Here is a 20,985-nt window from a genome sequence, read left to right as displayed (position 1 = left end):
TTCGAGTTTCAGAAAAACTACGATGCGGTTGGAGTGCTCGTCGCATTGAACATTTGCCATTGTCACTGTTCCTCTCCAACGCTGATGCTTCTCCGCTTGCCATTGTTTTTCAATCGCAAAAGAAAAAGAGGGAGTCCCAACGTGGATCAACAGCAATTCTACTTGAGTGGGTATTTTTACCCGTTCAACCAAGAAGTCATGTGATGGGCAGGACAGATGCTCTTGCTGCATTGATACGAAAAGGCAGAGACAGAATTTTATAAATGGATGGAAAAGAACCAGCAGACATCAGTGTTCCTGTGAAAAATGAAGATCTGGAATGGCAGCTCAGACACTCTACTGCACTGCAAGAAGCATTGTTGGGTTTCACAGGAGTGGTGCACAACAAACAACCAAAAGGCCCAATGTGGCATTTTGTCAGTCGTTACCAGTGGTTGGAAAGACCCTTGTGTTCATTGAAACCAGTGGAAGGAAGAACAGTCTTCACTGATGCTGGCCGAAGATCAAAAAGAGCTGTGTGCGTTTGGCAACAACGAGGGAAATGGTTGGAACATCTAATCAGAGGTGATGTGGAAGATAGTCTACAAACCCTCGAGTTGAAGGCCGTGTGTTGGGCTTTCCAGACCTGGAACAAGGAACCACTCAACGTTGTCTCAGATTCTTTATATGTAGTTGGAGTTGTGCAGAGAATTGAAGATGCACTCCTCAGAAGAACCCAGAACCAGCATCTTGGAGAACTGTTCCTGCAGTTGTGGAGCGTGTTGAAGCAGCGCCAGCATGCCTTTTGCATCATGCACATTCGAAGTCATCAATGTAACAGAGGTTTGGGAGAGGGTAACGCATTGGCGGATGCCGCGGTCAGTTATGCAGTCCATGTCCCCCCCCCCAGAACAGTTTTGAGAGAGCTCGCAACAGTCATGAGACATTCCACCAAAATGCGAGAGCCATGCACCGACAATTTCAGATCCCCATGAGTGATGCACAGGGGATTGTTCGAGCCTGCCCTCAATGTAGTCATTATGGGCCTGGCCTCGGACTTGGTACAAATCCAAGGGGTCTGAAAGCTTTAGAGTTGTGGCAGATGGATGAAACTCATGTCCCCGAGTTTGGGAAGTTGAAATGTGTTCATGTCACTGTAGATACTTATTCTAGATTCATTTGGGCCACAGCACAGACAGGGGAAAAGGCCCTGCATGTGAAGAGGCATTTATTTGCCTGCTTCGCAGTAATGGGTGTACCTGTGGAAATCAAAACTGATAATGCTCCATCTTATGCTAGTCGACAAGTTGCTACATTTATGCAGAAGTGGGGGGTGAAACATACAACAGGGATCCCTCAGTCATCTACAGGTCAGGCCATTGTGGAGAGGGCCAACCGTACCCTGAAAGAATACATAGCAAAACAAAAGCAGGGTGATGAAACTGATGTGTTTAACCGATTGTCAAAGGTATTGTTCACTCTAAACTATTTGTGTTTGGCAGAAGGTAAAGAAGAACCTGCAGTCGTGATACACCACCAAACAGTGAAAGAAGGAAGACCGCAAGCAATTCCAGGACTTTACGTGTATCACAAAGACATGCAGACGGGTGAATGGCTGGGGCCAAGTCCAGTGTTGTTTATTGGTAGAGGTTATATGTGTGTTTCAACAGGTACTGGTCCAGTCTGGGTACCGAGCAGATTCACCCATGCGTGTCCACAGGAAAAGATACCAACCCGCAGTGATAACAACGTCAACGACAACAGTTTGCCTGGAACATCCCGTGATTAATCCGATTCTGATGAAAATTAATATTGTAGAGTACAGAGAAATAAGTTAAAATATCATAAGTGTGAAGTTAGATTTATCAGAAGTTAGTTTATTAGAAGTTATAGTTTATGTTTAGAATTAAGTTTGTTTCTTTCATGTTAAACAGGGCATTCAAAAACCTGAGAAATATGTGGTGGGCCTCAATGTTTTTATTAAGCAGTGTTTTGGTTCTTGAAGTATCTGGAATCCTTGACATTGACAAGAGAGAAAATATGTGGATCACTTGGGCCAAACAAACCAGGCAAGATTCATTCTGCCTGTCGTTAGCCACACCGTCTAACCCCTTTCGTATTGTTTAATTGGAGTCTCGTTGGGTCCCATGGCAGAGTTCAAAACTTGGACCCGAGCTAAAATAAGTCCAAATATCACCCTGGGAGCGCAAGCTGTTGCATTTGTGCAAAACCTTAAATTTACTGATGACAGTCTTCAAGAATTCGATCTTTTGGGTTCTGTCCCAGGAAATTATTGTTTAATATTTGGATCTTATGCTACCAAACCAACTCAAGAAAATGGAAAATTGACAGATGACGACACTTGGTTGTCTCCCAGATCACCATTGTATTACAACTATTCAGAATATTGTAGCAATTCGACTCAATCTGTGACGCCGCAAAGAGGTGGTGCAGGAAAACTGCCCCCAGGAACCTTCCTCATTTGTGGGGACCGAGCCTGGTCAGCAGTCCCTCAAAATGCTAGGGGAGGCCCATGTTATATCGGTAGGTTGACGCTTTTTGCTCCCACCATACATCAGGTTCTCAAATTGCCTCAGAAGACTCAACGAGCCAAACGCAGTGTTCTCCAAATGGACCCTAATTGTAAAGATATAGTGTCATTGTGGGGGCGTGCCTCTGTAGTAGTAGCCTCACTTTTTGCCCCAGGGGTTGCCTCATCAGAAGCGCTCACACAATTGAGAACTCTAGCCTGCTAGACAGGAAAACAAATTAATATCACATCTAAATTGATAAGTGAGCTTGCTGCAGATGTAGACGATACCCGTCATGCGGTTCTACAAAACAGAGCTGCAATTGATTTCCTTCTTTTAGCACAAGGACATGGGTGCGAAGAATTTGAAGGCATGTGCTGCATGAATTTGTCTGACCATTCTCAATCGATTTATAAACAGTTAACGCAATTGAAGGACAACATGAAAAAACTTACCGTAATGGACACTCCATTTGATAACTGGCTCAATTCTTTAGGTTTTTCTGGCTGGGTCAAAGACTTAATTAATTTTGGTATTGTACTTCTTTTTATCTTTATAGTTATTTTAATTGTTATACCATGTTTTTTACAGTGTGTGCAAAAATTAGTTCATCGCGCCTTCACTCCAGCCTGGGTAGCTCAAAAAGAAAAAGAGGGAATTGTTGCAGCATCTTTGAGAGAAAGAGGACATGAGTTATGAAATTTGAGCTACTCCAGTCTAGGCCTCAGATTTGGGCCTTGTGAGGCCTTCAAGCCTCTGACGCAGTTAGAAATTCAGAGCTTGTGGCGCAGATAGAAATAGTCTTAAGGTGTGATGGGGACCACTGGGCTGTCTGGGTGTGAATTAGTATAGGCTTTATAGTGTAAGGTGTAGGCCGTTTTAAGGAAAAGGTAAACAATATTAGTTTGCCAATCACAGTGTCTTTGTTTCTGTAAACTATGTGGAAGCTTATATAAACTACCACCTTATCTTGAATAAAGGGAGAACGTTTGATTAACCACATTGGTTCAGATCTGTGTTCGTCTTGTCCAGCTTTCCGTTTTCCTGAGATTCCCTGGCTTTTGGTTGGGGCCCAATTCCCAGTTTAGCCCAGTTTATCCCAGTTTATCCCAGTTCAGTCTGTACTGGTTCAGGCCCAGTTCCCAGTTTATCCCAGTTCAGTCTCTACTGGTTGGGGCTCAGTTCCACGTTTAGCCCTGCCCCCTGCATGCCCAGCCAATCAGCGCTCTCGTCATGAGCACAGCAGCCAATGGCAGCACAGGATGGGCGGGACTTCTGTTACCATGGGAACGTGCAAGCAGTGTCTCCATGGCAACGGGTGAAGGCGCTTCCGGGTTTGGTGTTCCCGCCCTCTGCTGGTCTCGCCCAATCAGCGCTCGCGGGGCGGGGCGAAGCAGCCAATGGCGATGCAGAAGGGGCGGGAGCAGCGTTGCCATGGGGACGGCCCGCGTGGTCGCCATGGCAACGGGGGCAGAAAGAGTAGGAAAAGGTTAAAAACGGGAATAAAAACCCAGGATTGGTGTGGGCTGGGAGAGACCGGGGGGCCCTGGGGACAGCAGGGACCCCTTGGGGACAACGGGACCCCCTAGGGACACTGGGACCCCTCCGGGATGGGCCTGGGGCCTTTGGGGACCTCGACTGACCCTGCCAGGACCCAACGGCCCCTCAGGACCCTGAACTGGGAGGGACTGGGAGGGACTGGGCTGTCCTCAGCGATGTCCCCATTGTCCCCATGTCTGTCCCCAGCTGTACTGGGCGCTGTGGGTGGTACGGGGGACACCCTTGGGACACTTTGGGGGGTGTTGGGGACACCTTTGGGACACTTTGGGAACAGTTTGGGAGCCCTTGGAGACACTGGGAAGGGTTGAGGACAGTTTGGGGACACTTTGGAGTGTTGGGGACACCTCGGGGACACCTCGGGGGAACTGGGGACATTCCTGGGACATTCCTGGGACATGTGGAGGAATCTCGGGGCCACCTGAAGGGCATTGAGGGGGTTGGGGACACCAAGGAACCTCCTTGGGGACATCAGGGACTCTTTGGGGACCCTCTGGTGGTTGTGGTGGCTTTGGGGACATTGGGGGCTGGGCAGGGACAAAGTGACACCAAGCCAGGGCTGGGGCAGAGCCGTGACATCATCACCATCACTGTGACATCATCACCATCACTGTGACGTCATCACCATCATAGTGACATCACCACCACCACAGTGACATCATCTCTGTCCCCACAGTGCCACCGCTCCCTGATGATGTCACCTGTGTCCGCAGTGATGTCACCGGTGTGCCCAGAGGGGCGCTGGCACCGCGGGGTCCCCGATGTCCCCAAGGATGGCGGCACCGAGGGCCTGGAGCTGCGTCACCAGTGGGGCCAGGGACACTGCGGGGACACGTTGGGGACACTTTGGGGACACATCGAGGGAACACTGAAGGCACTGGGGACGTTGAGAGACATCTGGGGACACTCAGGGACACTTTGGGGACACTGAGGGACATCTGGGGACACTTTGGGGACAGTGAAGGGACACCTGGGACACATCTGGGAGCTTTTAGAGGACTTTGGGAAGGACATTTGGGGCCATTGGGGACACTTGGGGACATTTTTAGGGACACTGGGGACACATTGAAGGACACTGAGGGATCCTTTGGGGACATTTAGGGACACTCAGGGACACACTTGGGAACACACTGGGAAATATGTGGGGACATTCAGTGACACTGAGAGGACACTGGGGACATTTGGGACAGGTTTAGGGACACTTTGGGGACACATTTGGGGACATTGGGGGAACATTTGGGGACACAATTGGGGACACACCCACCTGTGCCTGGGCGTGGCCGGGTCCTGTCCCTGCCCTTGGTGGCCTGGGGGGGACACGAGGGTGACAGCCTGGGGACAGAGCCACCCCCGGTGTCTCCTCGGTGCCACCCTGTCACTTGCTCCGATGTCACCTGCGGGGCCACCGCGCTGGGGACAGAGGGGACACAGAAGGGACAGGGAGGGGACAGAGCCGCTGTGTGACCGCCGGGTCAGCGCTGTCCCCAGGGCCACCCCTGATGTCACCTGTGCCACCCCAGTGTTCCCAGGGCCACCCTGCTGGCACTCACCACTGTCCCCAGTGTCCACAATGCCAGACCCCCAGTGTCCCCAGTGCCACCCTGATGTCACCTGTGCCACCCCCAGTGCCCCCAGTGTCACTCACCCGCTGTCCCCAGAGCCACCCCCCAACGTCCCCAGGGCCCCAATGATCCCAGGGCACCCCTGGTGTCCCCGGTGTCCCCTGGGTCACCCTGATGTCCCCAGTGCCACCCCCCGGTGTCACTCACCTGCTGTCCCCCGCTGTCCCCTCTGGCTCCCACTGCCATCGGAGCCGCCCCGAGGCCACCAGCACTGGGGACAGAGGGGACACTGGGACAGGGACGGCGGGTACAGCCACCACACTGTCCTCAGAGTGTCCCCAACCTCTCCTAAGGTGTCCCAAAGTGTCCCCAAGGGGTTCCAGGAATGTCCCAACACCCCAAAGCGTCCCCAAAGTGTCCCCAACCCCCCAAACCATTCCCAATGTCCCCAACAGGCCCAAAGTGTCCCCAGTGTCCCCGCAATGTCCCCAAACTGTTCCCAATGTCCCAAAAATGTCCCCAGCTCCCCCAAAGTGTCGTCAAGGTGTCCCCAACCCTTCTCAGGTGTCCCCAGGTGTCCCAGATTCTCTTTGAACACCTCCAAAGTGTCCCCAAAGTGTCTCCACCACCTGCAATGTCCCCAGTGTGTCCCCAAAATCCCCCAAAAGTGTCCCCAGTCCTCCCCCAATGCCTCCAAAGTGTCCCCAAGGTGTTCCCACCCCCCCCCCCGACTGCCCCCAGACTATCCCCAGAGTGTCCCCAGTCCTGACAAAGTGTCCCCAAGGTGTGCCCAGATGTCCCCAAAGTGTCCCCAGTCCTCCCACAAAGCCTCCAAAGTGTCCCTGCAGTGTCCCATCTGTCCCCGCAGTGTCCCTGCAGTGTCCCCACAGTGTCCCCGCAGTGTCCCCACAGTGTCCCCGCAGTGTCCCCAGTGTCACTGACCCCGCAGTTGGTGCTGGGCCCGTCCCAGGCGCTCACTGAGGGTCCCCAGGGCCCCGATGGCCATGGTGACATCGGCCAGGGCCACACCCAGTGTCCCCAGCAGCCTGGGGACAGCAATGGGGACAGACCAGTACAAACCAGTACAAACCAGTAACCCCCAGTGTCCCCAGAAGCCTGGGGGACACCTGGGGGACAGCAATGGGGACATCCTGCTTCATCCCAGTACAAACCAGTTCATCCCAGTTCAGCCCAGTGTCCCCAACAGCCTGGGCACAGCAACGGGGACAGCCCAGTTCCCCCCAGTCCCTCCCAGTTCCCCCCCAGTTCCTTCCCAGTCTCCTCCCCAGTTCCCTCCCAGTCACTCCCAGTCCCCCCCAGTACCCCAACAATTCCCTCCCAGTTGCCCCCAGCCCTCCCCAGTGCCCCCAGTACCGGCTCAGGGCCTGGCCCAGTTTCCCCAGTTCCTCCTCGGCCGCCTCCGCCCGGAGCCGCTCCTGGGACAGGGCCTGGACACGGAACAGCCCCAGATTGTCCCCAGGTGTCCCTCACCTGTGCCAGGTGTGTCTCCAGGTGTGTCCCCAATGTACCCAGGTGTCCCCCACCTGTGCCAGGTGTGTCCCCAGGTGTGTCCCCAATGTCCCCAGGTGTCCCCCACCTGTGCCAGGTGTGTCCCCAGGTGTGTCCCCAATGTCCCCAGGTGTCCCCCACCTGTGCCAGGTGTGTCCCCAGGTGTGTCCCCAATGTCCCCAGGTGTCCCCCACCTGTCTCTCCTGCTCTGCCTGGCGCAGCCGCAGCTCCAACAGCGACACCTGGCGGGACCCAGCAGCCACTGCAGCACCCAGGGAGCGCACCTGGGACAAGGGGACATGGGGGGGACACGGGTGACATCCCCGAGGGACACGGGTGACCCAGAGGGTCCCCCCCCAGGTATGGGGTTGGTCCCACCTGTGGGGTCTCACTGCCCCAGATGTGGGGTGCCACCATGTCCCCTCACCTGTCCCACGTCCCCTCCCCTGTCCCATGTCCCCTCACCTGTCCCTGCAGCTGCAGCTCCTGGCCCCGCTGCAGCCTCACCTGCAGCAGCAGCTGGAAAACCTTCTGGCGCCAGCGGCCTAGCAGCACCTGAGAGAGAGGTCACCTGAGAGCCCAAAAACTCACCTGGGGCACCCCAAACTCACCTGGGGAACCCCAAATTCATCTGAGAGACACCAAAAATGCACCTGAGACACCCCAGACACACCTGAGCCATCCCAAGGTGTGTTCCCAACCTCCCCATTTGTATCGCCAATGCCCCCAGGTGTGTCCCCAATGCCCCCAGGTGTGTCCCCAAGTCCCCCCAGGTGTCCCCAGTTGCTCCCAGGGTGGCTCTGGCCCCAAGACAAACCCAGAACACCTGGGACAGGTGAGACTGGGAGTTACTGGGGGTTACTGGGAGTTACTGGGAGTTATTGGGGGGGTTACTGGGAGCACTGAGAGGTCACTGGGGGGTTACTGGGAGCACTGGGGGGGTTACTGGGAGCACTGAGAGGTCACTGGGGGGTTACTGGGAGCACTGGGGGGGTTACTGGGAGTTATTGGGGGGGTTACTGGGAGCACTGGGGGTTACTGGGAGCACTGGGGGGGTTACTGGGAGCACTGGGAGGTCACTGGGGGGTTACTGGGAGTACTGGGGGGGTTACTGGGAGCACTGGGGGGGTTACTGGGAGCACTTAGAGGTCACTGGGGGGTTACTGGGAGCACTGGGGGGTTACTGGGAGCACTGGGGGGGTTACTGGGAGCACTGAGAGGTCACTGGGGGGTTACTGGGAGCACTGGGGGGGTTACTGGGAGCACTGAGAGGTCACTGGGGGGTTACTGGGAGCACTGGGGGGGTTACTGGGAGCACTGAGAGGTCACTGGGGGGTTACTGGGAGCACTGGGGGGGTTACTGGGAGCACTGAGAGGTCACTGGGGGGTTACTGGGAGCACTGGGGGGGTTACTGGGAGCACTGGGAGGTCACTGGGGGGTTACTGGGAGCACTGGGGGGTTACTGGGAGCACTGGGGGGGTTACTGGGAGCACTGGGGAGGTTACTGGGAGCACTGAGGCCTCACCTGCTCCGGGCTTGGCTCCGCCCCCTCAGGGCCAAGGCCCCGCCCCCTCAGTGTCTCCAGCTCCATCTCCAGGATTTGGCTCCGCCCCTTTTCTGCCTCCAGCTCCGCCTCCAGGCGCTGGCCACGCCCCCTCAGGACACTGAGCTCCGCTGCCAGGACTCGGCTCCGCCCCTTTTCTGCCTCCAGCTCCGCCTCCAGGCATTGGCTCCGCCCCCTCAGCGCTTTCAGCTCTGCCTCCAGTTCTTGGACACGCCCCCTTTCTGCCTCCAGCTCCGCCCCCAGGGACCTGTGAGGAGGACTGGGGTTACTGGGAGCACTGGGGGTTACTGGGAGCACTGGGCGTTACTGGGAGCCTCACCTGGGGCGCAGCACAAAGTGGGAGGGGGGGATGAGCCCCTCCAGACTGGGAGGGTGCAACTGGGAGCACTGGGGGGCACTGGGAGCACTGGGAGGGCCCGGGCGGGGCTCGGCCATCGGCGACCTGCGGGGGGACAGTTCCCAGTATGGACCAGTATGGACCAGTAGGGAGCAGCATAGCCTGTCCCCAGTCCCAGTAACCTCCCAGTTCCCCCCAGTCACTCCCAGTCCCTCCCAGTCCCCCCCAGTTCCCCCCAGTACCTTCCAGTTCCCCTCCCAGTCTCTCCCGGTTCCCCCGCGCGGTGCACGCCGGGAAGGCGCCCCCGCCGCCGCTTTTCCGCGCTCCCGCCTCAGCCAATCAGAGGCGGTGGCTCCCGGGTCCCGCCACCCCTTCCGACCAATGGGAGGGCGTATCTGGGAGAGGTGGGCGGGGCTGGGAGGGGATCAGGGCATGGAAGGGGAAATGGGATCCTGGAAGGGGAAATGGGCACTTAGGAGGCGTAAATGAGGTCCTGAAAGGGTAAGGGGAGCCTTAGGTCGGGGTTAATGCAGTCCGGACCGGTCCTGGAAGAGCAAATGAGGGTCTGAAAGGGTTCTGAGGGGGAAATGGGATCCTGGCAGGGTAAATCAGGGTCCTGAGGGGCCATTGGGTCTTAGCAGGGTCAGTCAGGGTCCCCGAAGGCCTCATGCCCATCCAGGAAGGGTCTCGCTGTCCCCAGGGGGTCCCTGCTGTCCCCAAGGCCCCTCAGTCTCTCCCAACCCACGCCAATCCCGGGTTTTTTATTCCCTTTTTTAACCTTTTCCCGCCCCAGGCCCGACCGCCCCCGTTGCCATGGCGACCGCTCGGGCCCGTCCCCATGGCAATGCTGCTCCCGCCCTTTCTACATCGCCATTGGCTGTTTCGCCGAGCTCCGCGAGCGCTGATTGGCTGAGAGCGGCCATGGGCGGGAACATGAACCCGGAAGCCTTGGCCTGTTGCCATGGAGACCCCGCTGCGCGTTCCCATAGTAACAGAAGTCCCGCCCGTCCTGTGCTGCCATTGGCTGCTGAGCTCGGGAAGGAGAGCGCTGATTGGCTGGGGCAGAAGGGTCCCCAGAAGGGTCCCCGATGTCCCCAAAGAGACCCTTGATGTCCCCAACCCCCGCGTGACCAACGCAGGAGGGTCTCCAATGTCCCCAGGAGGGTCCCTGGTGTCCCTAAAAGGTTTCCCGATGTCCCCGAGGCCACCAGGACCATCCCAGCAGGTCCCCAAAAGGGCCGTTGGTGTCCCCACAGTGTCCCCTGCAGAGTTCCTGATGTCCCCAAAGGCTCTCTGATGTCCCAACCCCCCATGGCCATCCCAGGGGGGTCCCCAGTGTCCCCAAGGGGGTCCCTGGTGTCCCCAAGGGTTCCCACATGTCCCCAGAAGTATCCCCAAATTGCACAGGGGGTCCTCAATATCCCCATGGGGTCCCCGATGTCCCCAAAGTGTCCCCAAACCCCCCCCCAAGGCCACCCCAGGGCTGTCATGGAGGTGTCCCCACTGTCCCCAAACGCCCCCATGTCCTCCCCCGCAAATTTGAGATTTTTGACCCCAAAACCCCCGAACTCCGCTGCCCAAATTCACTTTATTGGGATCCCCCGGCGGCTCCGGGTGCGGGGAGGGCTCGGGGGGGGCTCAGCGACCCCAAAACTGGGGAGGGAACCCTCGGGGGAACTCCGGGGCCGTTTTGGGGTGGAATTTGGGTTTTTTTGGGTGGACTTTGGGGGTTTCTGTGGGGGATTTTTGCTTTTTTCAGTGGGATTTGGGGTTTTTGAGGGGGGATTTGGGGTTTTTTGGGAGGGATTTTTCAGTTCCTGGGAAGGATTTGGGGGTTTGTGGGTGGGCTTTTTTTGGTTTTGGGCGGAATGTGGGGCTTTTTGGGGCCGGTTTGGGGTTTTTGGGGTGTTCCCTGGATCTGGGGGGTGTCTGCGCCCACTCCGGGTCCTGGGGGGCTCCTGGGGGGGGTCAAGGGGGGGATCTGGAACCCCAGCATTGGGGTTAGAACCCCCTGAAAGACTCTGGAGGTGTTTGGGGTTTTTTTTGGGTGGATTTGGGTTTTTTGGGGACCGCTTTGGGGTTTCTTTGGGTGTCCCTGAACTTGGGGGGTCCCAAGGGGGATTTTGGGGGGGTCCACGATGGCTCCGGGTCCTGGGGGGATCCGGTGGGGGGTCTGGGATGCCAAAATCAGGGTCAGGAACCTCTGAATGACCCTGGGGCCGTTTTGGGGTTTTTTGGGGTGGATTTGGGGTTTTTTGGAGGGTCCCTGAATTTGGGGCTTTTGGGGGGGGATTTTGGGGGGTTCTCCGCCCACTCCGGGTCCTGGGGGGGCTCGGCGGGGGGGAGGAGCCCCCAAAATGTGGCCAGGCATGGGTTTGGGGTGAGGTACTTTGGGTGGGATTCGGGCGCTTCTGGGGGAGATTTTTTTGCTTCTGGGAGGGATTCGGGGTTTTTTGGGGTGGGTTTGGAGCATTTTGGGTGGGATTCGGGGGTTTCTGTGGGGGATTTTTGCTTCTTTGGGTGGGATTTGGGGTGTCTGGGGGGGGATTTGGGGTTTTTTGGGAGGGATTTTTCTGTTTCTGGGCAGAATTTGGGGGTTTTTGGGTGGGGTGTTTTTGGTTTGGGGTGGGATTTGGGGGTGTCTCGGGGGGCTGCCAGGGGCTCAGCAGGAACGGGGCCAGCTCCAGGCGCTGCTGCAGCACCCCCGAGAGCAGCAGCTCGGCCGAGAGCAGCGGGAGCCGTGCGGCCACGGCCGGGGGCCACAGCCCGCGGTCCTGGGGACACGAGATCACCAGGACACGGGGCTGGGGAAAACCCCAAAACCACAGTGAGCGACCCCAAATAACCCAGAGAAAAATCCCAAATAACCCACCCAGCCCAGTCCTGGAAACACAAGATCATCAGGACTCCTGGTTGGGGGAAAACCCCATCAGAAACCCCAAATAACCCATCAGAAACCCCCAAATACCCCATGAGGAATCCCAAATACCCCATGAGGAATCCCAAATACCCCATAAGGAACCCCAAATACCCCAGAGAAAAACCCCAAATACCCTACACAGCCCAGTCCTGGGGACAGGAAATGACCAGCATATCCAGCTGGGCAGAAAAACCCCGTCAGAAACCCAAAAAACACCATCAGGAACCCCAAAACTCCCATCAGGAACCCCAAATAACCCAGAGAGGAGCCCCAAAAACCCCATCAGAAACCCCAAAAACCCAGAGAGGAGCCCCAAAAACCCCATCAGAAACCCCAAAAACCCAGAGAGGAGCCCCAAAAACCCCATCAGAAACCCCAAAAACCCAGAGAGGAGCCCCAAAAACCCCATCAGGAACCCCAAAAACCCAGAGAAGAGCCCCAAAAACCCCATCAGAAACCCCCAAACCACCATCAGAAACCCAAAAACTCCCATCAGGAACCCCAAAAACCCAGAGAGGAGCCCCAAAAACCCCATCAGAGACCCCAAAAACACCATCAGGAACCCAAAAACTCCCATCAGAAACCCCAAAAACCCAGAGAGGAGCCCCAAAAACCCCATCAGAAACCCCAAAAACCCAGAGAGGAGCCCCAAAAACCCCATCAGAAACCCCAAAAACCCAGAGAGGAGCCCCAAAAACTCCCATCAGGAACCCCAAAAACCCAGAGAGGAGCCCCAAAAACCCCATCAGAAACCCCAAACCCGAATGGGATCCCAGCGGTCCTGGGGACAGTAAAGGACCAGCACCCGAGGCTGCAGGGAAACAGGGTCAGGACCCCAGAAACCCTCTCAGAAACCCCAAATACCCAAAAGAACCCCAAAAATCCAGTGAGGATCCCCAAATCTCACCCAGCCCAGTCCTGGGGACACGAGATCACCAGGACACGGGGCTGGGGGAAAACGGGGTCAGGGGCCCAAATTCCATCCAAAACCCCCAAAAAAAACCCAAAAACACCCAAAGAGAAACCTCAAAAACCACCAAATACCCCAAAAATATCCCCCCAAAAAAACCCAAATGCCCCAAAACCCAGTGAGAAATCCCCAAAGCCCCCAAGAACTGAATGAGAAACCCCAAAACCCAAAAAAATACCCCAAAAACTTTCAAACACCCCAGGAGAAACCCCAGAAACCCCCAATGTCCCCACTGTCCCCAGTGTCCCAATGTCCCCAGGGCCCTCGATGTCCCCACTGTCCCCTCACCGCGTGTTCCCGGGGCAGCTGGGGCAGGAAGGTGCCACCACAGCAGGTGACAATGTCCCTCATGTCCTCGGGGCACGGCTGGACACTGGGGGTGACGTGCACCTGGTACCCCTGGGGACAGAGGGGACATCAGGGGGACAGTGAGGACATCCAGGGGCTTGGGGACATTGGGGACAGGGGGAGACTGGGGACATTCTGGGGCTGGGGACATTGAAGGGATCGGGAGATTGGGGGATTGGGGACTCTCAGGGACACTGAGGGTGATGAGGGGACACTGGGGACATTAAGGAGGTTGGGGACATTGGGGACATTGAGGACAGTCAGGGACATTGGGGACATTGCAGAATTGGGGGCTGGGGACATTTGGGGCAATTGGGGGTGGCAGGGGGGACACTGAGGACATCAGGGACACTCAGGGACATTGGGGTATTGGGGACAGTGGGAGAGTGAGGACAGTGGGAGAGTGGGGACACTGGGGACATTTGGGGACATTAATGTCATTGTCACCTGCAGGAGAGGGTGACACCATGTCCAGGGCTGGCACAGGGATGGTTTAGGTGACATTTGGGGACACTGTCACCTGCAGCAGGGGGTGTTGCTGTGCCTGGGGCTGGGTCAGGGATGGGTTTAGGGGATGTTGGGGACATTTGGGGACACTGTCACCTGCAGCAGGGGCCGCTCCCGGGCCCGGGCCAGCGCTGGGCGCAGCCGGAAGCCAAAGCGCCGCTCACAGGGGGGGTCCCGGGGCAGGAAGGGACCTGGGGACAGCGGGCGGCCAATGTGGGAACTCTGGGGACAACGGGGACACAGGGGTCACACATGGCCACCAGAGCCACCCCAGTGTCCCCAAGGCCACCCCCTTGTCCCCAGAGTCCCTCTGACTGTCCCCAAGTCCTTTCCCTTGACCCCAAGGCCACCCCCAGTCCCCAAGGTTCCAAATACCCCAAGGCCACCCCCACTGTCCCCAAGACCATCCCAATGTCCCCAAATCTGCTCCCACTGTCCCTGAGTTCCCCCTGTCCCCAAGGTCACCCCACCTGTCCCTAAAGTCCCCAAGACCAATCCCCCTTGTCACCATGTCCCCAGTGTCCCTCTGTCTCCAAGGCCACTCCAGCTGTCCCAAATGTCCCCAAAATCCCCATTGTCCCCAAGGCCAACCAATGTCCCCAAATCCCCCCAAAGTCCCCAGTGCTGCCGCCTGTCCCCAGTGTCCCCAAATCCCTCTCCTTGGCCCCACACCCCCCTGACTGTCCCCAGTGTCAACGCAGCAGCCACTGGGAGGTGACAATGGGGACACCCCTGCCCAGCGCACGCAGGAACTCAGTGTCCCAAATGTCCCCAGTCCCCAATGTCCTCCCAATGTCCCTGCTGTCCCCAGTCCCCGCCATGTCCCCGATGTCACCTCTAGCAGCCACTGGGGGGTGACAATGGGGACGCCCCTGCCCAGGGCACACAGGAACTTGAGTGTCCGGCGGATGCCATCGGTCACCAGGTGGCTGCAGTCGTGCACCGACGTGGCCTCGGTGCCACCCAGCGTCCCCAGGGCCACCCGCAGCGCCGGAGAGGCCACCAGGCCCGTGAACAGCACCTGGGGACACATTGGGGACATCCCTGAGTGCCACCAGGCCCGTGAACAGCACCTGGGGACACAATGGGGACATCCCTGAGTGCCACCAGGCCCGTGAACAGCACCTGGGGACACATTGGGGACATCCCTGAGTGCCACCAGGCCCGTGAACAGCACCCGGGGACACATTGGGGACATCCCTGAGTGCCACCAGGCCCGTGAACAGCACCTGGGGACACATTGGGGACATCCCTGAGTGCCACCAGGCCCGTGAACAGCACCTGGGGACACATTGGGGACATCCCTGAGTGCCACCAGGCCCGTGAACAGCACCTGGGGACAGTGGGGACAAGTTTGGGACAGCCCTGGCGGGGTTGGGGACATCGAGGGGGCACTGGGACAGGTTGGGGACACATTCAGGGCATAGTGGGGACAACCCTGAAGGAGTCAGGGACACTCCGGGGACAACCCTGAGGGGCTGGGGACATCGGGACAGGTTTGGGATAGTTTGGGGACACAATGGGGACATCCCTGGGGGACCCGGGATCACACTGGGGACACTGTGGGGACATCCCCAGGTGCCACCACCCCCAGGACCAGCAGCTGGGGACAGTGGGACACTGGGGACACTGTGGGGACATCCCCAGGTGCCACCAGCCCCAGAACAGTGGCTGGGGACACAGCAGGGGAGGGGATGGGGGGACACAGGTCTGTACTGGTGTGTACTGGTCTGTGCTGGTCTGTGCTGGTCTGTGCTGGTCTGTACTGGTCTGTACTGGTCTGTGCTGGTCTGTGCTGGTCTGTACTGGTCTGTACTGGTCTGTGCTGGTCTGTACTGGTCTGTACTGGTGTGTACTGGTCTGTGCTGGTCTGTACTGGTCTGTACTGGTCTGTGCTGGTCTGTACTGGTCTGTACTGGTCTGTGCTGGTCTGTGCTGGTCTGTACTAGTCTGTACTGGTCTGTACTGGTCTGTGCTGGTCTGTACTGGTCTGTGCTGGTCTGTACTGGTCTGTGCTGGACTATACTGGTCTGTACTGGTCTGTACTGGTCTGTGCTGGTCTGTGCTGGTCTGTACTGGTCACTACTGGTCTGTACTGGTCTGTGCTGGTCTCTACTGGTCTGTGCTGGTCTGTACTGGTCTGTGCGGGTCTGTGCTGGTCTGTGCTGGTCTGTACTGGTCTGTGCTGGTCTGTGCTGGTCTGTACTGGTCTGTGCTGGTCTGTACTGGTCTGTGCTGGTCTGTGCTGGTCTGTACTGGTCTGTGCTGGTCTATACTGGTCTGTACTGGTCTGTGCTGGTCTGTACTGGTCTGTACTGGTCTGTGCTGGTCTCTACTGGTCTGTACTGGTCTGTGCTGGTCTCTACTGGTCTATACTGGTCTGTACTGGTCTGTGCTGGTCTGTGCTGGTCTGTGCTGGTCTGTGCTGGTCCATACTGGCCCGTACTGGTCCTTACCCGGATGTGGGCGGAGCCCGGCGCTGCCCGGGGGCGGAGCCTGCGCTTGGCGCCCCCTGCTGGCTCCGCCTCCTCTGGGGGCGGGGCCACCGCCGGGCCCCGCCCACTTCCTTTTATGGACACAGGGGGTGTGGCTTCTTCTGGCCCCGCCCCTGCCCGGCACCGCCCCCTCTGTGGGCGGGGCTTGGCCGAGGGGCGGGGCTTGGAGCCCCCATCGTGCCTCTTCTGGGTGGGGGCGGGGCCACGAGAGGCTCCGCCCCCTCCGATCTCAGCCAATCGCCGACTGCGTCGCACCTGGGGGAGAGGGGCTGCGATGGGGACCCCAAAATCTAATGGGAACCCCCAAAAAATTCACAGGGAACCCCCCAAAATCCTCCCAGGAACCCTCAAAATCCACCTGCCACCGCAAAACGCCCAAAATTCCACTGGGAACCTACAAAATTCCACCTGGGACCCCCCCGAAAATCACCTGGACCCCCAAAAATTCACCTGAGATCCCCCAAACCACACTGGGTCTCTTAAAATGCACCAGGCACCCTAAAATTGCACCAGGAACCCCGAAGCCCACTTGGGACCTCCCAAAATCCAAAAAATCCACCTGGACCCCCCCCCCAAAATCCCTTCGAAGCCCCTAGAATTGACCGGAGATCCCCAAAATCACCTGGGACCCCCCCAAATTCACCTGCAGGGTGGGTGGAGCTTCTGCTTCCTCCTGGGTGGGGCTTGGGGGATCCCCAACATCTGGATTTGGGGCCTCTTGCTCCACATCTGGAATTTGGGATTCCTCTGGGGCCATTTTGGGGCTTTCCGGGCACCCCACAACTGGGTTGGAGGGCAGGAACAGCTGAGTGGCCACATCTGGATCCAGGTCAGGGCTCCCCAGCTCCTCCACATCTGGACTTGGAGTGTCCACCTCCACATCTGCAATTCTGGGGACTTTCGGGGCCATTTGGGGTCTTCTTGAGGCTGCCACATCTGGATTTGGGTCTGCCTCCTCCACACCTGGATCAGCATCCCCCAGTAACTTCCTGTGGCCTCTCAGTGACGCCTCCACATCTGGATTCGGGCGTTCCATGTCCACATCTGGAACTTCAGGCGGGTTTAGGGGACTTTTGAGTGGTTTTGAGGACCCAATATCTGGACCTGAGGGTCCTTCCCCCTCCACATCTGGATCAGGGGGCAGAAACAGCTGGGTGGCCACATTCAAGTCCTCCTCCCCCTCCACATCTGGATCTGGGTTCTCTGCCCTCACATCAGAAATTTTGGGGTAATTTGAGGCCATTTTGTGTTGTTTTGGACCCAGAACATCTGGATTTGGGCCAACGCCCACACCTGGATGTGGGGGCAGGAACAGCTGCGTGGCCACATCTGGTTCCAAGGAGGGCAGCCCCTCTACATCTGGGATTTTGGGGTCCTTTGGGGCCATTTTGGGGCTTTCTGGGGTCCCAACATCTGGAGAGGGGAGAAACAGCTGGGTGGCTACATCTGGATCTGACTCCTCTCCCTCCTCCACATCTGGAATTTCATGTGGCTTCTGGGTAATTTGGAGTTGTTTTGGGCTCCCAACATCTGGATCCACCTCAGCCTCCCCCCCATCTGGATTTGAGGGCAGGAACAGCTGGGTGGCCACATCTGGATCCCACCCTTCCTCTTCGTCCTCCACATCTGGAGTTTCAGCCACATTTTGGGTCCTTTGGTGCCTCCCAACATCTGGCGTTTCGGGCACATTTTGGGTAATTTTCTGTCTTTTTGAGGGCCAAACATCTGGACAAGCCTCATCCTCCTCCACATCTGTGTCGCTTTCCATCACCAAGGCTCCACATCTGGATTCAGTGCCTCCAACAGCTGGATTTGGAGATGGTGTGAGCACATCTGGAGATTCAGGTACATTTGGGGTCATTTTCCGTCTTTTTAAAGGCCGAACATCTGGACCTGTCTCATCCTCCTCCACATCTGTCTCGCTGTCCACCAGCAATGTCCCACAGCCAATTTTTGTGCCTGAAACATCTGGATTTGGCATTTTCAGCCTCACATCTGGGGTTTCAGGCACGTTCGGGGCTGGTTTCAGTCTTTTTAGGGATCCAACATCTGGTTTTTCCTCCTCTTCCACATCTGTGTCGCTGTCGTCCAGCAGCGCCCTGCGCCTCTGGGAGGCCTCCACAGCTGGATTTGGGGGCTGTGTGGGCACATCTGGAGTTTGGAGCATGTTTTGAAGATTTTCCCACCTTTTTGAAGGACAAACATCTGGATTCCCTTCCTCCTCCTCCACATCTGTATCACTCTCCATCAGTAGTGCCTGACATCCATTTTTGGTCACTCCAGCATCTGGATTTGGGGTCTGTGTCACCACATCTGGACTTTCAGGCACATTTTGGGTCATTTCAAGCTTTTTTAGGGTTTCAACATATGGATCCTCCTCCACATCTGTGTCACTGCTGTCCACCAGCATCTGATACCTGATTGTGGGGCCTGAAACATCTGGATTTGGTGTCCCCCATTGCACATCTGGAGTTTCAGGCACATTCTGGGTCATCCTGAGCCTTTTTGGGGGCTGCATATCTGCATCTTCCTCCACATCTGTGTCACTGTCCACCACCAACGTGTGATGACCAATTTTGGGCCTTTCCACAGCTGGATTTGGGGTTTCCACCTCCACACCTGGAATTCTGGACACATTTTGGGTCCTCCTGAGCCTTTTTGGGGGCTGCATATCTGGATTCACTTCATCTTCCACATCTGTATCGCTGTCTACCAGCAGCATGCAGGAATGGAGTTTTGGGCCTGAAACATCAAGATTTGGGGCCGATGCTGCCACATCTGGCGTTTCAGGCACATTTTGGGTCATCCTGAGTTGTTTTGGGGGCTGCACATCTGGATTCTCCTCCTCCCCCTCCACATCTGTGTTGCTGTCCACCAGCATTGTCCAGTGTCCAGTTTTGGGCATTCCCACAGCTGGATTTGGGGTTTCCACCTCCACATCGGGAATTCCAGGCATGTTTTGGGTCACTCTGAGCCTTTTTTGGGGTTGCACATATGGATCCTCTTCCACAACTGTGTCACTGCCCACCACCTGCATCCTACATCGCATTTTTGGGCCTGAAACATCTGGATTTGGGGTCTTCGCTACCACATCCGGAGTTTCTGGAACATTTTGGGTCATTTTCAGTCGTTTTGGGGGCTCCACATCTAGATCAATCTCCTCCTCCTCTTCTACATCTGTGTCACTCTCCACCTGCAGCATCCCACACCCATTTTTAAGCCATGGAACATCTGGATTTGGGATTTTCAGCCCCACATCTGGAGTTTCGGGCACATTTTGGGTAATTTTAAGATGTTTTGGTGGGGCAACATCTGGCTTTGGCCCTTCCTCCTCAACATCTGTGTCACTGTCCATCAGCAACATCTGGTGCCCATTTTTGGCCTGCAGCACATCTGTATTTGGAGTTTCTGCTGCCACATCTGGAGCCTCCAAGGTAATTTGGGACACCTTGGGCATTTTTGGGTTCCCAGCATCTGGATCTGGCCCCTTCCAGACAACATCTAGGGTGTTTCGGGGGCAGGGAAGGTGTTTTTGGGGGTCCTCAACATCTGGGGCCACAGCTGGATCGTCAAGAGCTCTGCAAAAGAGGGGTTGGGGGGGCTTCAGGTGTTTGGGACCACCCAAAATCCCCCAAAGGTCCCAAAAATGACCCAAAGAGCACCAGAAACCTCCAAAAATGCCCCCAAATTGCCCCAAGTACCCCAACCTCTCCCCAGAACCCCCAAAATTACCCAAAACATCTCCAAACTGTTCCAGGGACGCCCTAGAACTCCCACCTCCCCCAAATACCCTTAAACCACCTCAGTACCCTCCCAAACACCCCCAAATTCTCCAAGGAACCCCCCCAAAATCACCCAGAGACACCCAAGCTGCCCCCAAACGACCCAAACTCTGGCCTGGGACCCCCCAAAAAGACTCAAAACAAACCAGGGACCCCAAAAACTCCCCAAGCTGTGCCCAAATGACCCAAAATGCCATAAGAATCCCACAAAAATGGACCCAAAATCCTGGGGACTCCCAATTCCCCCTCAGGAACCTCAGATTCTCTCACAGAACCCCAAAGCCCTTCAGGAGCCCAAACTCTCTCATGGAACGCCCAGCTCCCCCCACGAACCGCCACATGTCCCTGAGGAACCCAAACCCCGTTCAGAAACCCCAAATTCCCTCACAGACCCGCCAATCCCTGTCCCGCCCCTCCAATGTCCCTCAGAGAGCCCAAACCTCCCTCAGGAACCCGAAATCCCCTCAGGAACCCCAAGTTTCTCTCCGGAACCTCAAACTGCCAAACCAAGCCCCCAAACTGCCCTCAGGAACCTCCAATCCCCGCCAGAGCCTCTCCCCACTCTCCCTCAGGAACTCCCCCAAACCGCCCCCGAGGCCCAAAGTCCTCCCCAAGGGCCGCTCCAGCCTCCGCTGAGACCCCCCAGATCCCTCCAGGAAAGCCCAGATTCCTCGCGGACCCCAAAGCCCCCCGAATTCCCCCAAATTTCCCTCAGGGCCCCCCAAAAGCGGCCCTGACCCCCCCCCCGCTCACCCCTCCCGCGGCATCCCGCCGAGCCCCGCCCCCAGCACTCCCATTGGCCTCTCCTTCCGCGCGCCAAAGCCGGTCCGCAATTCCCATTGGCTGCTGTGCGTGTCCATCATCGCCCGACCACAGAGACGGGGCGGGGCGGTCCTCCGGAAGCGCCGGAGCGCCGCTGGGCG

General features: G+C 57.1%; 2 protein-coding genes across 23 annotated transcripts; both read right to left on the bottom strand.

Annotated features, from left to right (window-relative positions):
* Positions 1 to 1,587: 1,587 nt before the first annotated feature.
* On the bottom strand, positions 1,588 to 9,404 carry LOC115493088 (uncharacterized). 21 transcript variants are annotated; one of them, XM_072921161.1, is made up of 11 exons: positions 9,283 to 9,404; positions 9,023 to 9,145; positions 8,665 to 8,950; positions 7,604 to 7,693; positions 7,333 to 7,380; positions 7,004 to 7,077; positions 6,572 to 6,756; positions 5,837 to 5,918; positions 5,332 to 5,477; positions 4,769 to 4,889; positions 1,588 to 2,616 (listed from the first exon to the last, which is right to left on the bottom strand). In XM_072921161.1, the coding sequence occupies exons 2-10, from the start codon at positions 9,136 to 9,138 to the stop codon at positions 4,786 to 4,788; spliced, it is 1,131 nt and encodes a 376-aa protein (XP_072777262.1). In that variant the 5' UTR covers positions 9,139 to 9,145; positions 9,283 to 9,404; the 3' UTR covers positions 1,588 to 2,616; positions 4,769 to 4,785. The 21 variants fall into 21 exon arrangements, 19 of the variants coding, with proteins under 19 accessions (XP_072777262.1, XP_072777256.1, XP_072777258.1 ...); XM_072921155.1 differs by having other exon boundaries at positions 7,333 to 7,422; positions 9,283 to 9,403; XM_072921157.1 differs by having other exon boundaries at positions 1,588 to 1,775; positions 7,333 to 7,422; positions 9,283 to 9,403.
* A 1,205-nt stretch (positions 9,405 to 10,609) lies between these two features.
* LOC115493068 (uncharacterized) lies at positions 10,610 to 20,940 on the bottom strand. 2 transcript variants are annotated; one of them, XM_041712617.2, is made up of 7 exons: positions 20,816 to 20,940; positions 16,924 to 19,858; positions 16,242 to 16,535; positions 14,621 to 14,806; positions 13,882 to 14,007; positions 13,219 to 13,329; positions 10,610 to 11,844 (listed from the first exon to the last, which is right to left on the bottom strand). In XM_041712617.2, the coding sequence occupies exons 1-7, from the start codon at positions 20,923 to 20,925 to the stop codon at positions 10,624 to 10,626; spliced, it is 4,983 nt and encodes a 1,660-aa protein (XP_041568551.2). In that variant the 5' UTR covers positions 20,926 to 20,940; the 3' UTR covers positions 10,610 to 10,623. The 2 variants fall into 2 exon arrangements, with proteins under 2 accessions (XP_041568551.2, XP_041568552.2); XM_041712618.2 differs by lacking the exon at positions 10,610 to 11,844 and adding an exon at positions 11,852 to 12,908.
* Positions 20,941 to 20,985: the final 45 nt, after the last annotated feature.

This window comes from Taeniopygia guttata, chromosome 35, assembly GCF_048771995.1.
Source record: "Taeniopygia guttata chromosome 35, bTaeGut7.mat, whole genome shotgun sequence".
NCBI classification, from domain to species: domain Eukaryota; kingdom Metazoa; phylum Chordata; class Aves; order Passeriformes; family Estrildidae; genus Taeniopygia; species Taeniopygia guttata.
The sequence above is the reverse complement of the archived record's forward strand: the minus strand, read 5'-3'. Positions and strand labels throughout refer to the sequence as shown.

Bases quoted from the DNA above. Each gene is read 5' to 3' on its own strand.
- LOC115493088 (XM_072921155.1), bottom strand. From the start codon at position 9,138: ATGGCCGAGCCCCGCCCGGGCCCTCCCAGTGCTCCCAGTGCCCCCCAG. The intron at 7,423-7,603 runs GTGAGGGGACAT...CCCTTGTCCCAG, and splicing joins AGCTGCAGCTGCAGGGACAG to GTGCGCTCCCTGGGTGCTGC. The intron at 6,757-7,003 runs GTACTGGGGGCA...GCTGTCCCCCAG, and splicing joins CTGGGCCAGGCCCTGAGCCG to GTGTCCCCCAGGCTTCTGGG.
- LOC115493068 (XM_041712617.2), bottom strand. From the start codon at position 20,925: ATGATGGACACGCACAGCAGCCAATGGGAATTGCGGACCGGCTTTGGC. The intron at 14,008-14,620 runs GTGACATCGGGG...CGTTGTCCCCAG, and splicing joins CCCCCCAGTGGCTGCTAGAG to AGTTCCCACATTGGCCGCCC. The intron at 11,845-13,218 runs GTGAGGGGACAG...GGTTTTCCCCAG, and splicing joins AGCTGCCCCGGGAACACGCG to CCCCGTGTCCTGGTGATCTC.